The sequence below is a fragment of the Thamnophis elegans genome, chromosome Z (assembly GCF_009769535.1).
Source record: "Thamnophis elegans isolate rThaEle1 chromosome Z, rThaEle1.pri, whole genome shotgun sequence".
Classification (NCBI taxonomy): Eukaryota; Metazoa; Chordata; class Lepidosauria; order Squamata; family Colubridae; genus Thamnophis; species Thamnophis elegans.
This window is the reverse complement of record NC_045558.1, coordinates 128212707-128228022: the sequence shown is the minus strand read 5'-3', so window position 1 is coordinate 128228022 and position 15316 is coordinate 128212707. Positions and strand designations below refer to the sequence as shown.

The 15316-nt window shown below is 38.6% G+C and overlaps 1 protein-coding gene across 1 annotated transcript; it reads left to right on the top strand.

The window, feature by feature from the left end:
* Nucleotides 1-728: 728 nt before the first annotated feature.
* LOC116521736 (vomeronasal type-2 receptor 26-like) lies at nucleotides 729-13638 on the top strand. Its single transcript, XM_032236396.1, has 6 exons — nucleotides 729-952; nucleotides 4854-5145; nucleotides 7213-7521; nucleotides 10156-10383; nucleotides 11142-11268; nucleotides 12737-13638. The coding sequence occupies exons 1-6, from the start codon at nucleotides 729-731 to the stop codon at nucleotides 13636-13638; spliced, it is 2082 nt and encodes a 693-aa protein (XP_032092287.1).
* Nucleotides 13639-15316: the final 1678 nt, after the last annotated feature.

Genomic DNA, 15316 nt, shown 5'->3' with positions numbered 1-15316 from the left:
AAAAAAATTACAGTGTAGGACACAATGAAAATTGGATCTCCATCCATGGTCTTACTTCTAATTGATGCAAGATCCCTTCATGTACACTCTTTCTTAGAGGGATAGTACGAAATAAAGAGGAATGTGGATGGTGTATACATTATATGTATAAATTATACATTTATTAAAGTGATTAGAGCTGAGCTTCCCAGAAAAAGTGAATCTATGTATATGCTCAGGAAAAAAAGAAGAAGCACATAGCATCCAGTTCCAAAGGGAGATAAAATAGAGATGTACTTTATCATTCAGTCATTGGGATTCAGGAGTTTCATTTAATGTAACAACTGGTGCATAGTTGAGTTGAGCTGAACTTGTTTGCTTCCATGTTTTTGCACTTTCCAAAAATAATTATTATAATTACGGAAATTGCTGGTTTTGCAGAGTTCTGATGACTTTACAAACGACTAAAGGATTTGGAGAGAAAGAGCAGAAATATCCACATAAATCAACCAGGATCATGGAGAACTGCAATTAGGGACTTAGTATAGCAGGGTTTTGCCATTAACTCATGAGAGTTTGTTTGCAATTTGTCCAGCTGATGTTAGAGTTATGCTTAAGACAGCTCTCTCTTAAATACCTTTCAGTGCATGTTTTCATAATCTTTATTCCCCCCTTTAACATATATCTTAGCTGATCTAGTAAACAGACATGGGGAAAACTTCCCCTTAGATATAGGTTTAGTATTGGGAATGGGGAGGTTTGTACTGTTGGCAATCCTGCTATTGCTGCTTCCTAACACAGTGGGCAAAGCAGGTTCTGTTAAATGCATCCAAAGTGAACCTCATCGCATCTTACAGGAGTGGCACAAACCAGGTGACATCTTCATTGGTGGGGTTACCTCTCACATCATTCTTCTTTTGTCTGAGATAACGTTTACAAAGGTTCCTTCTCAAGACTGGATATACTTTCCAATGTAAGAACATCATTTTCCCCCTTTCTCCCAAAGCTTTCGAGGATGATTAGAGGCTCCTCCTTTTCTTTGTTTATTATTGATGTGTCCATATTTTTGTACAACTTAGGGTGGCATTTCTTAGGATTTCTTTGAAATCCCAAAGTATCAGAGGAAATGACTTGCTATTGCCAGACATTTGTAAAATAAATGAATTAAAATTATATGATGTTGTAGAGCTAAAACACTGTAGGGCATTGCACCCCAGAACAACTAGACCCAAGGACAGTTTTTTTTCTCCCATGCCTTCAGTCTGCTAAACAATTAACTTCCACAACATTGTCACACCACCCTAGCATGCAGGGGTTGGTTTCTCGCCCCGTTCCAACCGGTTCGGTTGGAACGGGGCCGGCGGCGTCCTCGTGCACGCGCGCGGTGCACGCATGCATACTAGCATCTGCGCAATGCTCCAGCTGCTCCTGGACGATCGCTCAGGCGCTGTATGCGTCCTGCGCATGCGTGGAAGCGCAGAACTCGTCAAAACCGGGTAAGGACCGCGGGTGGGCAGGCACGCCCTTCGCCGTTCCTGGAAGTTACTTACTTCCGGGTTCAGCGACCAACCGGTTCTCAGGGACCACCGCGAACCAGTTGAAACCCACCCCTGCTAGCATGGCTCTATTACTATTATTCTTTCTTCTCATCTTTCTTATTAACTATCCCTTTATCTTATTATTACTTTAACTTAGTTGCATGTATCTTACAATTTATATTAGTTGTTTTATTTAGTATCCTAGTATAATTTATTTTGACTGATTATTTAGTGCACTATGACTGTCACTAAAAATTGTATCCTTGCCTCCAGAAGTTGAAAATGCTCTCACACTGGAAGTTTTAAGAAGAGATTGAATAACCATTTGTCTGAAATAGTGTATGGTTAGGGTTAGGGGTGGACTAGGTCTCTTCCAACTCTGTTATTCTATCATTCTATTATTTATGACAAATGTGTTTTTATTATGATTATGATCATGATTTATCACTTGTTGCTTATATGGACACTGAGAGCTTTCCATCATTCCTTGTGTGTCCAATCATTGTTGGCCAATAAAGAATTCTATTCTGTTCTGTTCTGTTCCATTCTGCTATTTTATTCCATTCCAATTTGCCATGGGCCAGCTCTTCTGACTTTTCCCCTCTCATCTTTCTGCTGGATCACCAAATGGCAAGAAATGTTTTATGCATTTAGCTCCATCTAGTAGACATCTAGATTCATGTTCCATACTTCTAGTGTGACCATTCATTCCTAAACCATCCAGATTTATCTCAATCACTTCTTGTTCTTTCGTGAAATAATCCACAGAGAGCAGTTTTCCTGCTGCAGCATAGTGGGATTTTAAAAAAAAATGAAATGGGAAATCAGCAATCCCTCTACATATTAATTCCTTTCAACTGGACATGCATTTCATTTTTTTCTCCACTAATAGCAAACATATCTCCTAAAATGTCCATTGGTCCAAAAGCTTTTCCAAAAATCAAAATAGCTTATAAGGATATCCAACCCTGAAATATTGAAGTGGATATTAAGTTAGGGAATCAATTTTGGATAATATCAATGGAAATATATATATATTTCTTGTGTGGAATATTTGAAAAGGGGGTTGTTGTTATTGTTGTTTCTCTATCAGGCATCTGAAATAATATTTTACAATAATTTTGTAGAAATGGTACTTGAAAGCTCACCTGGAAAATTGCATTCTATTTGGGATGATTTCTGGTCTTAAATAGATGCTATAAAGCTGGGAAAGAATAGAAAGGGGCACCCAAAGTAATGGTAACACAGCCACATCTGGATTTGTCCAGTGCCTAATTTCTACTGAGATGGAAGTTCTGTCATCCTAATTTCTTTTTAGTTGGTATCTTCAAGAACTTTCAAACTCAGGACTGAATCAAAAGTGGCTTGGAGAGAGATTCTCATATTCCTTATACTTTTTCAGTATATAACAGTTCACTTTCATCTAAACATTTTTCAATTTAATCCAACTCTTTCAATTTTAGACCTTCGTTGGTAGAATTTATTAGACAAGGCTGATTATACCTGCTGAGTTATACTCAGAACAATGCAGCTATTTAAATTCCTGGATAAAAAAGTTACTTTAACTTCCCACCTGTATTTTTAGTAATAAAGAAGCCAATTGAGGATCCTCCAGAGCAACTAGTAGGAAAATGTGTGAAAACTTCATTTATTAATCCTAGCCAAAATATACATTATATACCTACTTGTATATACAGACTTGAACATTGGACACTATCTAACAAAATGAAATTCAATGTTGAAAAGAGTAAGGTTCTACATTTAGGCAAAAAACCCAAATTGCACAGGTAGAGTATATGTGGTACCTTGCTCAGTAGTAGTAACTGTGAAAGAGATCTTGGATTCCTAGTGGACAACCATTTAAATATGAGCCAGCAGTGTGAAGCAGCTGCAAAAAAAACCCAACACAGTTGTAGGCTGCATAAGCAGAGGGATAGACTCAAGATCATGTGAACTGTTAATGCTACCTTATAATGCCTTGGTAAGGCCACACTTGGAATATGGCATTCAGTTTTGTGTGCCATGATGTAAAAAAAGATGTTGAGACTCTAGAAAGAGTGCAAAGAAGAGCAACAAAGAAGATTAGGAAGCCTGAAGCTAAAACATAGAGAATGGTTGCTGGAACTGGTCAGACATCTAGTCTGATGAAAAGAAGGAAAAGGGGAAACATGATAGCAGTGTTCCAATATCTCAGGGGCTGCCACAAAGAAGGAGTCAAGCTATTCTCCAAAGCACCTGAGGGTAGAACAAGAAGCAATGGGTGGAAACTAATCAAGGAAAGAAGCAACCTAGAACTAAGAAGAAATTTCCTGACAGTTAGAACAATCAGTGGATCCAGAAGTTGTGAATGCCCCAACACTGGAAGTTTTTAAGAAGATGTTGGATAACCATTTGTCTGAAGTGGTGTAGAGTTTCCTGCCTTAGTAGCAGGTTAAACTAGAAGATCTCCAACGTCCCTTCCAACTCTGTTATTCTATTCTAATCTACATAGGTAAGATATACATATATAACAACAAAACTAATAGTAACATCACATCTGGAACTATCCAGTATCCCAAATTAACGTAATTTCATTCTAGTTGGTATGTTGAAGAAGATTCAGATGCAGGGCTGAATCAGAACTGCCTTGGGGAGATATTCTTATGTCCCTTCTATCAGCTGTCTAGCACATGGTGATAATTTTGAAGAAACCATGAACAGAACTGAGGATGGATGATTAAATCTGACATAGATCTTTGCTAAGTCTGTACCATAAAAATATACTTCTCAAAGGCCACATTTATGGAAAACAAGAAAATGAGTGAACTTAAAACAGTAGGCAAGATGAAATTACATTACATTTGAGGGGTGAGCAGAAATTAATGAACGTTACATATCCAATTCTTCCAGTTTTATTAAGAAATTCCTATGTTCTATTAAACAACTTCACCATCGGGATCAGTAAAAGTTTAATCAGAAATGCTAAAGTCATACAAATGGATCCAGATTTAGTTATGCCTGTACTGTACCCATTGGAATTATAGTAAAATGAATGTCAATCCCATTTATTTATTTATTTTGAGGACAATTAAGCCTGGATTCAATTCAGAGGGATAAAAAATGAATAAAATGTATTGTTTAGATTGTTCTTGCATTGAATATAATTCCATAAAAGGACCTTGTGTTTGATGGAGTTAATTCAACATAATTTCTGACCTGGCTGCTGACTAGCACTTTTTTTATTTAATAAGCATACTTCATGGATGTAGTCACTTGGATTCCAAAGGGAAACAATAAATAATTAAAGTTAATTAATTTTAACTTCTGCCTACATACATCCAATCTCTTTCTTTGTAGATTGATCACCAAGTTCATCCAACATATCCTAGCCTTGGTCTTCGCCATTGATGAGATCAATGAGAATCATGAGCTCTTACCCAATGTTACTCTTGGGTTCCACATCCATGACAGCTACACTGATTCAAGGACAACCTTTCGTGCCACTTTGGACCTGCTCTCTAAATCACATCAGTTTCTTCCCAACTACAAATGTGGAAGCAATGGAAAATTAGCAGGTGTCATTGGTGGGCTAAGTGCTGATACTTCCTTGTGTATGGAGGAAATCTTAGGCCTTTACAAAGTTCCTCAGGTAAGAATTATGGATGTGCACCATGATATCGATAAATAATCTGATCCTTAGTTCCTTCTCATTTTCTCCTGGTAGAAAGTTGACCATAAAAAATATGTGGAAAGCATGATTTAAGAAAAAGGATTGGAAGCATAAGGACATAAATAAGTACATCATGGCACCTAAATGTGTGTCTTTTTGTATGGGTTCACTCCTTTTGCAAAAAGTATTGAGAAATTTTCTCTTAATTACAACCAGTTAAGACATTTCTTTTTAAAATATAAAATTATGTACAATTGGTACATGTTACCACAGGAATTATCTAAATTGTACAGTCACTTCAAATTTATGTTGGAATTGAGGAGGAGGAGAAGAAAATATTTAGATATTTATTTAGTGATTTAGTTATTTAGTTATTTAGATATTCAGATATTCAGATATTCAGATATTTAGATATTTAGATATTTAGATATTTAGATATTTAGATATTTAGATATTTAGATATTTAGATATTTAGATATTTAGATATTTAGATATTTAGATATTTAGATATTTAGATATTATTTATTTATTTCATCAAGTATGAATTAGATAACAGATATAAGTATAGACATGATTATGAATAAATGAAATGAATACAAATACAAGGGAATATTAGGACAGGGACAGTAGAAATGCTGGTGGCTTATGCACGCGCCTTAAAGACCTCTTTGGAATGGGGTGAGGTCGACAGTAGACTAAGGTTAAAGTTTTGGGGGTTTGGGGAAGAAACCACAGTATGAGGGAGTGCATTCCAGGCATTGAGAACTCTGTTACTGAAGTCATATTTTCTGCAATCAAGTTTGGAGTGGTTTATCATAAGTTTGTATCTATTGTGAGTTTGTGTGTTGTTCTGGTGAAGTATTCATTGACAGATAGGACATTGTAGCAGATAATTTGATGTACTAACGCTTAGATCAGATTGAAGATGGCGAAGTTCTATGTTGTTTAAGCCCAAAATTTCAAATCTAGTGGCATAAGGTATTCTGTTGCGAGCAGAGGAGTGGAGGACTCTTCTCGTGAAATATCTCTGGACTCGTTCGATTGTGTTAATGTCTGATATGCAGCGTGGGTTCCAGACAGATGAGCTGTATTCAAGAATTGGTCTAGCAAAAGTTTTGCATGCCCTAGTTTGCAGTTCAATATTACCGGAGAAGAAGCTATGCAAGATTAGGTTAACAACTCTTAATGTCTTTTTGGCAATGTTGTTAGTGTGAGCTCTGGACTTTTGATCATTTGAGATGAGTATTTCAAGGTCCTTGACAATGTGGGGTTCATCTATAAGATCATATCCACTCAGTTTCTTTTTCTGTTCTGATATTTTCTGCCAATGTGTAAGACAGAGCTTTTGTTAGTTGAGATTTGAATTTTGACTATTCTGACACATAGTCAAGGTCTTTTTAACCTTTTTGACAGACAGACAGACAGAGATACCATGCAGGATTTTGTCATCTTTCCATTTCATTCTTCTTTGAAACATATGGTTCTTTTCCCCTCTAGCTTTCATATGGTTCATTTCAACCAACACTAAATTATGACTCCCACTTCTCTTCCTTTTACCGCATGGTTCCAAATGAAGCCCTTCAACTTCGGGGGATAGTCCAGTTACTTTTGCATTTCAGGTGGAAATGGGTTGGCCTTGTCCTTATTGATGACCAAAGTGGAGAACATTTCTTGGAGGTTTTGCAACCCATATTTTTTCATCAGGGAATATGTACAGACTTCATAAAAAGAATTCCAAAAACCCACCCAATGTGCAGTATAGAAGAAATTCTTGAAAAAATTCCTAATCAGATCTCAGTTTTCCAAAATAGCAGAGCCAATGCAGTTGTTGTTTATGGAGAAACGGTAACCTTGTTCTGGCTGGCAGATCTTTTATGGTGGAATGACATTGGGATGAGCATGCTAACTTCAGAACATAAGTTCAATGTTTCTTCGGGAAAGGTGTGGATTTCAACAGCCCAGATTGATTTTGTATCCAACAAGTTTCAAACAGATTTCGATATACAGATCTTCCATGGTACCCTTTCCTTTTCAATCCATTCACAGAAAGTTTTAGCCTTTGAAGAATTTCTTCAGAAAGTAAAGCCTTCTTTGGAAAATGGGAACAGTTTCATCAATAATTTTTGGGAAAATGCTTTCAGTTGTTCAATTTCAAACTCAACTGAAATAGATGCTTGTACTGGAGAAGAGATGCTGCAGAATCTTCCCACACCTTTCTTTGAAATGAGCATGACTGGTCACAGCTACAGCATCTACAATGCAGTTTATGCCATGGCACATGCCTTAGATATGATGTATTCATCAAACCACAGATCTAAGGCAATATCAATATCTCAAGACATTAAGCCCTGGCAGGTAACAATTCCTTCCTAACCTTACTGCTGTGAAGCACAGGGTTTATTACAGAAATGTAAAAAATATGATTAACAATATAGCAGTAATAGCAGTAGACTTATATACCGCTTCATAGGGCTTTCAGCCCTCTCTAAGCGGTTTACAGAGAGTCAGCATATTGCCCCCAACAATCTGGGTCCTCATTTTACCCACCTCGGAAGGATGGAAGGCTGAGTCAACCCTGAGCCGGTGAGATTTGAACCGCTGAACTGCTGATCTAGCAGTAGCCTGCAGTGCTGCATTTAACCACTGCGCCACCTTGGCTCTTATAACAATACTTTATTTGTATTAAAACATATGATATGCAGAAGATGAAGACGGATATAAAAATAACATATTGAAATATTGAATAAATGAATAATTAAAAAATGAAGGATAATAATTTGAATATGGAAATAATAAAAGATCTTAATTTAAATACCATATTTTTCAGAGTATAACATTCCCCCCAAAAAAAGAGGCTGAAAATTTGGGTGTGTCTTGTCTTCATTTTTTTTAAATTGAATTTTTCTTTCACAAGTTGATGAGAAGCTGATTCTGCAATGGGTTTTAATTGCTGATGTGCAGCAGGCACTAATTAAAAGCAGTTCAGAATGGGGCTCCAGCCGCTCAGCCAAACATAGTTCTTTAAAAAAAAAAAAAAGCACATCCATGCTAGAAAACATTACAAAAAACATAGAACTAAATTCGTGTATGTTAATTACCGTATTTATCGGCGTATAACACGCAGTTTTAAAACTAAAATTGCAAGCTTAAACCCTGCCTGCGTGTTATACGCCGATACTCCGGGTGGCAGAAGCCCGGGACCCAGTCAAATTCGCTGCGCAAGGTGAAACGGCCGGCAGCAGCCCTGCTCTCCTGCTGCGGCTTCTGTTTCAATAGGGAAGAAAACTTCCTTTCGCTTCCCGGGCTTCTGCCGCCCGGCAGAAGCCCCGGGACCCAGTCAAATTCGGGAAGCGAAAGGAAGTTTTCTTCCCTACTTCTGCCACTCGGCAGAAGCCCCGGGACCCAGTCAAATTCGCTGCGCAAGGTGAAACGGCTGGCAGCAGCCTCGCTCTCCTGCGGCCAGCGTCCGTTTCAGTCGCTTCCCTTGTCCGTCTTGATTGCTGGAAGCAGTAACAAACGGCGCGTCCGCTCCGCATCGCCCTGACAACCACCCCAGCCGGCGGCTGCCAGGCCTCGCTGAAGTCAATTGCAAAGCTGCGTTCAGCGCTTTGAGGACCTGAGGCATCTTGGGAAATGTAGTTCCCTATCAGAAAGAATGGAGTAGCTGCGAATTTGTAACAACATAATATAACTTGGTGCTTCGCAGGTTACGAAAATCTCGTTTGATTTGCACACAGTTTTTTAAAAGTTAGATAAAGAAATTATGCTGTGAAAGCGACTAGATAGCCCCCTCCCCTTCCTGTGTGTGAGAAAGGGAAGGAGAGGAAGGAAGGAGGGAGGGGGGAGGAAAAGAAGAAGGGAGGGGGGGAGAAGATGGAAGGAGAAAAGATGGATGGAAGGAGAAAGAATGGAAGGAGAAGGAGGAAGATGGAAGAAGAAAGGAAGAAAAAGAAGAAGGGAGGGAGAAGGAAGGAGGTAGGAAGAAAAGGGGAAGAGAGGGAAAGAGCAGAAAGACAAAGAGGATGAAGTTGATAGGCAAGAGGAAGGGGGAAGGAAGGGAAAAAAGAGGGAGAGAGTGAAGATGAGGAAGAGGTTTTTGGTTTTCCAAAAAGCAGTGATTCTGATTAAGTTTTTTTGCTCAAAGAGGTGTTTTTTCATTTCATATTTGCCTTTTAAGAGGAGTTAATGTTATAATTCATGTTCTAATGTTATAAATTTTAATCCAACATTAAGTTCCGAGCTTCCAAGTCATTTATTTTTAATGAAAAAAATTTTTACTCAAATTTTTGTGTTAAAATGGGGGGTGTGTGTTATACGCCGGTGCGTGTTATACGCCGATAAATACGGTATAAAAAGCTAGGCACAAAAAACCCTACATGTGTGGATTTCCTGAGCTTTTGTTATAAAAATGTCTCAGTGATACATTCCGGCACTGAAGCCCTCCTCAGTTATTGTTTTTTCTGTCATAAAAAGTTTTATTTTCCATTTTCATAGCATATAATCACATGTATACTATTACATAGTCAATATCAAGTTGTATTATTAAGTACTTACATCAATTCATCTTACCATCAACTGCCAAGGAAGGGGAAAAAAAGAAAAAAAAGAGAAAAACCCAGTTATTGGCTCTTCTGCTCTCCATACACCATATTTATACCTTATCCGACACTTTCTTCCCCTTCTCTCCTCCCCCTTTCTACATTCTGTCCTTCCATCATTTTCTACTCTACATCCCCTTCCTTTCTCCTTCTCCTCTCTCCCCTTACCACTCCTCCTTATACACCTCATCTTCCCCCTTCACCTCTACTCTCTTCCTATCTTTCTTCTCTCCTCTACTTCCCACTCTTCAATTTGGGTGTGTCTTAAACTTAGATTTTTGGAAGCTTTTTTTCAGCCCTAATGAGATGCAAACGAGCACAGGGTTTATTACAGAAATGTGAAAATGTTTCCTGTGTACTTTTTCAAATAGTTTATTTTTTCCCCCACAAGCTCCATTCGTTTCTTCAAAAAATCTCTTTCAACAACAGTGTTGGAGATGAAGTGACCTTGAATGAACAGGGAGAAGTTACAGATGGATTTGATCTCATCAACTTGGTCACTTTTCCAAATGGCTCCTACGCCAAGGAGAAAGTGGGAAGACTGAATCCTAAAACCCCTTTAGAGAAAGAATTTGTGGTGGCTGACGAAAGAATCCAGTGGCATGGAGATTTCAAACAGGTAGCAAAAAGATAATTGTGATGAAAAACGGGCTTGGTGGCTTGCTTGCTATTTAGCAGCTTGTTTGTTTGTTTGTTAATTAATTGGTTGGCTATTTTATTATATTTGTTCATTTAATTTATATTCTGCCCAACTCACTATCCATCTGAACAGAATGGGTGGCTTGTTCACTTGCTTGTTAGCTTCCAGCTTATTCGTTTCTTTAATTATTTATGTATTTATGTATTTATTTGTTTATTTATTGTACTTGTCTATTTAATTTATATTCTGCCCATCTCGCTACTCATCTGAAGGTGGTAGCAGATTTCATATTAACAAACACACAAAAAACATTTTTTTCAAAACTCTCATAAGAATTTTGAAGCAGATGGCCACTGGCATATTTTAAAGATAAAATTATTAGTAGGGAGTATATTTTTGGGAGGCAAATAAATAATGAACTAAGAATTTGTGTATAAAACCTTGCAAATTCTTAGAGCCATGAGCCTCTAAATTTATGTGAAAAACCTTCCATTAATCTGAGCAGTTGACCGATGAAAACTGAAATAGAGAGTAGAGTACAGTGTACTGTAGTGGAATAGAGTAAAGTAGAGTAGAGTAGAGTAGAATAGAATTCTTTAGTGGCCATGTGTGGTTGGACACACAAGAGATTTGTGTCTGGTGTATACGCTCTTTGTGTACATATAAGAAACAAGTGATAAATCATGATCATAGTCATCCTAAAAATGCATTATCTCCATCCTAATATTTTTGGACAGGTACCCCCTACTTCTCTTTGCAATGATCCGTGCCAGCCTGGCTTTCACAAGGTCAAGAAGGAGTCTGGGGTCTTCTGCTGCTATGATTGTCTTCAATGTGAGGAAGAGAAGATTTCCTATCTGATGGGTACGTCTGCCCCATTTTTAAGCATACCAGAAATGAGAGCTAATAAAGTTTTACTTCAGTCATTGCTGGACTTCCTCTTCCTCATTCCATTCATGAAGAAAAAGAAATATCACTCACTTTCAAATTTTTATTAATCAATTTAGAATCATCAGCAAAAGAAGAAGCATGATAATGAATTAAAGATAAAAATATTGGAGAAACAGATGATTAAATAAGTAGTCTTTAAAGGCTGCCTTGAGGGGGAGGGATATAAAACTTTGATTGTAGAAGATGACCAGGCTTGATGTGATGTACACAAGGTACCTGAGACTAATCCATCATTAATGTCAGGTACCTTGTGCCCACCTTGAATTCCATTGATTCTTATAGCCTACTTATTTCCTTTGCCAGTTAGTAGTTCAGATACTTGTAGAGATCGTAATAATAAACAATAAACAGAGAGAGAGAAAGAGAGAGAGAGAGAGAGACAGACAGACAGACAGATTGACAGACTCATTTAGATACCCAAGCTTCGTGACGAAAATATGTTATCAGGCAATGCAGGAGACATCCGGGTCACTCCGGTTAAATCTGTTGGCTTGGCTCAGTAGTGGTCGGTGATTGAAACACATAAGGGAATATTGCTCCCACCGCTTTGAATCTGGAAGCAGTTCCATAGGTGGAAGGCATAGACATTTTGGTGAGGTACCAACATTTAGTACTGTAAGCAGCCCCAGACCACTCCTAAGTGAAGCATTGGAATATCTGCCACTGTGAACTGAGGTAACGGAATGTGAGGCATCTGGCAGTTGGAACAGAGTTATTTTCAGGTGGGGAGGGGGAATAGAACTCCTTAGCATCATAATGTGTGAATTACCGTGTAAGGATTACCAATGATCTGGTGGCCGTTTTGAAAAATCCTTTCTTAGTGAGCACCTGGAAGCCAAGAGGAACATATGTGCCAAATTTCAAGTTTGTGGGCTTTACAGTTCTGGAGAATTTGCGATGAGTGACTGGTATTTGGCTTTTATATATATAGATAGGCAATTATATGAGCCATGGTGGCATAGTAGTGAAAAGGCAGTATTGCAGTATTGCATCTACTGACTATAAGGTCCCTGCAATTTGCAGTTTGAATTTCACCAGGCTCAAGTCTGACACAACTTTTCATCCTTCCGCGGTCAGTAAGAAGAGCACCCAGATTATTATTACTTTGTAAACCGCTTAGAGAGGGCTTTAAAGCACTGTGAAGTGTTGTATAAGTCTAAGTGCTATTGCTATATTCATTTGAACTGCCTGAATTTCCTGATTTCCTTGGCCTTGAAATTGATCATGTGACAGACAGAAGAGACCTTCTTTACATCACACCCTTTTGACTCTTTCTTTAAGGCAGAAAGCATCTTCTTTCCCAGGGTCTGATAGAACCACCTACCAAGGCTCTTGACCACAAAGATTCTCTACTAAGACTCTTCACCTCTTTCTATTTCAGATATGGATGACTGTATCAGTTGCCCAAAAGATCACTATGCAAAAGATGGTGAAAATGTGTGCATTCCTAAAGTTATACATTTTCTCTCCTATAAAGAACCTTTGGGGATCACCTTGACTTCATTTACTATCTCCCTCTCATTGACTGCGTCTTTTGTGCTAGGAGTTTTTATTAAGCACCAGCACACGCCCATCGTCAAAGCCAACAACCAGGGTCTCAGCTACAGTCTGCTTGTATCCCTCATCCTCTCCTTCCTTTGTGCATTTTTCTTCTTTGACCGTCCCATACAAATGACTTGTCTTCTTCGACAAACATCCTTGGGCATCATCTTCTCAGTGGCAATTTCATGCATACTAGCAAAAACCATCATGGTGATCCTGGCTTTTTTGGCCATCCAGCCACATTCCAAGATGAGTAAGTGGGTGGGGAGAAAACTGCCAGTTTTTATTGTCCTCTCCTGTTCTCTTGTCCAAGCAGGCATTTTGGCCACATGGCTGGGAACCTCACCACCATTCCCAGATGTTGACATGCACACATTAGAGGAAGAGATAGTGTTGGAATGTAATGAAGGCTCAACTGAGATGTTCTATTGTGTTCTAGGATATATGGGCTTCCTTTCCATTGTATCTTTCTTTGTGGCCTTTTTAGCCAAAAATTTACCCGATAGCTTTAATGAAGCCAAGTTCATCATCTTCAGCATGTTGGTCTTCTTCAGTGTCTGGCTGTCCTTTGTTCCAACCTACATGAGCACCAAAGGAAAATACATGGTAATTGTGGAGGTCTTCTCTATCTTGGCCTCCAGCACTGGCTTGCTAAGTTGTATCTTTTTTCCCAAATGCTATGTCATTTTACTAAGACCTGACCTAAATCGCAGGGAGCAACTAATAAAGAAAAAGAAATAAATGGTGTGGTATAAGAGAATTAGAATTTCTTCCTTTAGCTCAGAGGTGTCAAACTCAAGGCCCGGAGGCTGGATATAAAATGTAGAGTGCTTAGAACAGGCCTGCGTGGCTGACCTGGAAACAGTGAAGGACTGGCCCACAATTCCTCTGCTTGCAGCCCTCCTGAGCTTCATCTTTGCTGGCAGAAGGTTGCAGGAGGCCATTGCAGGCAAAAATGGAGCACACAAGGGTTTCGGGTGACACTCCCAAGCTCCGTTTTCACTGGCAGAGGGTTGCAAGAGGCCGTCGCAACCAAAACCAGAGCTCAGGAGCCTGTTTTCACTGGCAGATTGCATAGGCCACCACAGGCGTACGACACAATCGACGTTGAGCTGACCATGCTCCCACATGCCCTCCCCAGGTCAAAGAAATCCCTGATGTGGCCCTCAATGAAATTGGGTTCTACACTCCTGCTTTAGGTGAAGACTGAACATCTTGGGGTGGACCCACAAAACAACCTTTTTCTGACGTTTCTCCCTCATGTTCATTTTCCAAAATGTAAACCCTGGGAAATTTGTTACTAGAGATATGTAATGCAGAATCTGAATGCAAAGGATCATATTTGGATACAATTACAGTAAGTTAAAGGAATGTTATGAAATTTGTATCGAATTTTATTTTTGGATCACCCTACATTCAATGCAAAAGTGTGCACCAGCGAACATTGTATGCAAAAGCAATAGCAATTCTTCTTACTTACTTGTATTTATTAGCTATATTTCACTTTCTATATCATTTAGATATGCCTTTTAATATCCTCCTTGTCACTATTCATTTCTGAGTCCATTTGTAAAGAATAAATATATTTAGTCTTGTTAAAATACTGACCAATTTTCTCTTCCACCTTTGAAACACAAAGTTATGGGTAGGAAGTTGAAAGGCTGAGAGCAAAGAAATAAAGACAAAATCAGCTAAGAGGCTGTAAGTGAGGCGTCTCCTTCACCCTAACAAATTCTGCACCTTGCCCCATGCTTATTTCTCCAATAAACATGTAAACCATGGAGCTTAAATGTCTATGGTGATTCTCAATCATCGAGGTCATGGTTGAGAGCCGAAGAAGCTTTTGGCAAAAGAAGCAAAATAAAGCATGATATGAAACTACTGAGAAGGACATTGGGATGACCTGAATGGAAGTTCCTTCATTTGCTAAATTCTTGGAGTGAGGATAATCCAGGATCTGACCTTGTTTCCCATCTAAAGTCAAGAATGACAAGTAGTGACTTGGCCCTTAGAGAACAATTTCATTTTAACAAAATGCCTAGTGTTTTCATATTGGAAGAGGTCAACTTTTTAGGAGAAATTACATTATAGGACACATTGGAAATGTAATCGCCATCCTTGGTCTTACTTCCAATTGGTGCAGGATCCCTGCATGTACACTCTTTCTTAGAGGGATAGTATGATATAGAGAGGAACATAGATTATGTATAAATGTCAGATTTTGCAGCAATCTAACCAGCACCCAAGTAAATAATTCAGCAGGATTCATTTATAGAAGAAAATTGTTTATGTACAACAATATAAAACATGATCAGGGGTGGACTCCTGCCGGTTCTAACTGGTTTGCTAGAAGAGGTTCTACAAATCTAGCATGCCGTTTAGAACCGGTTCCAGCGGTGGAAGGCCCCCTCGCACGCTC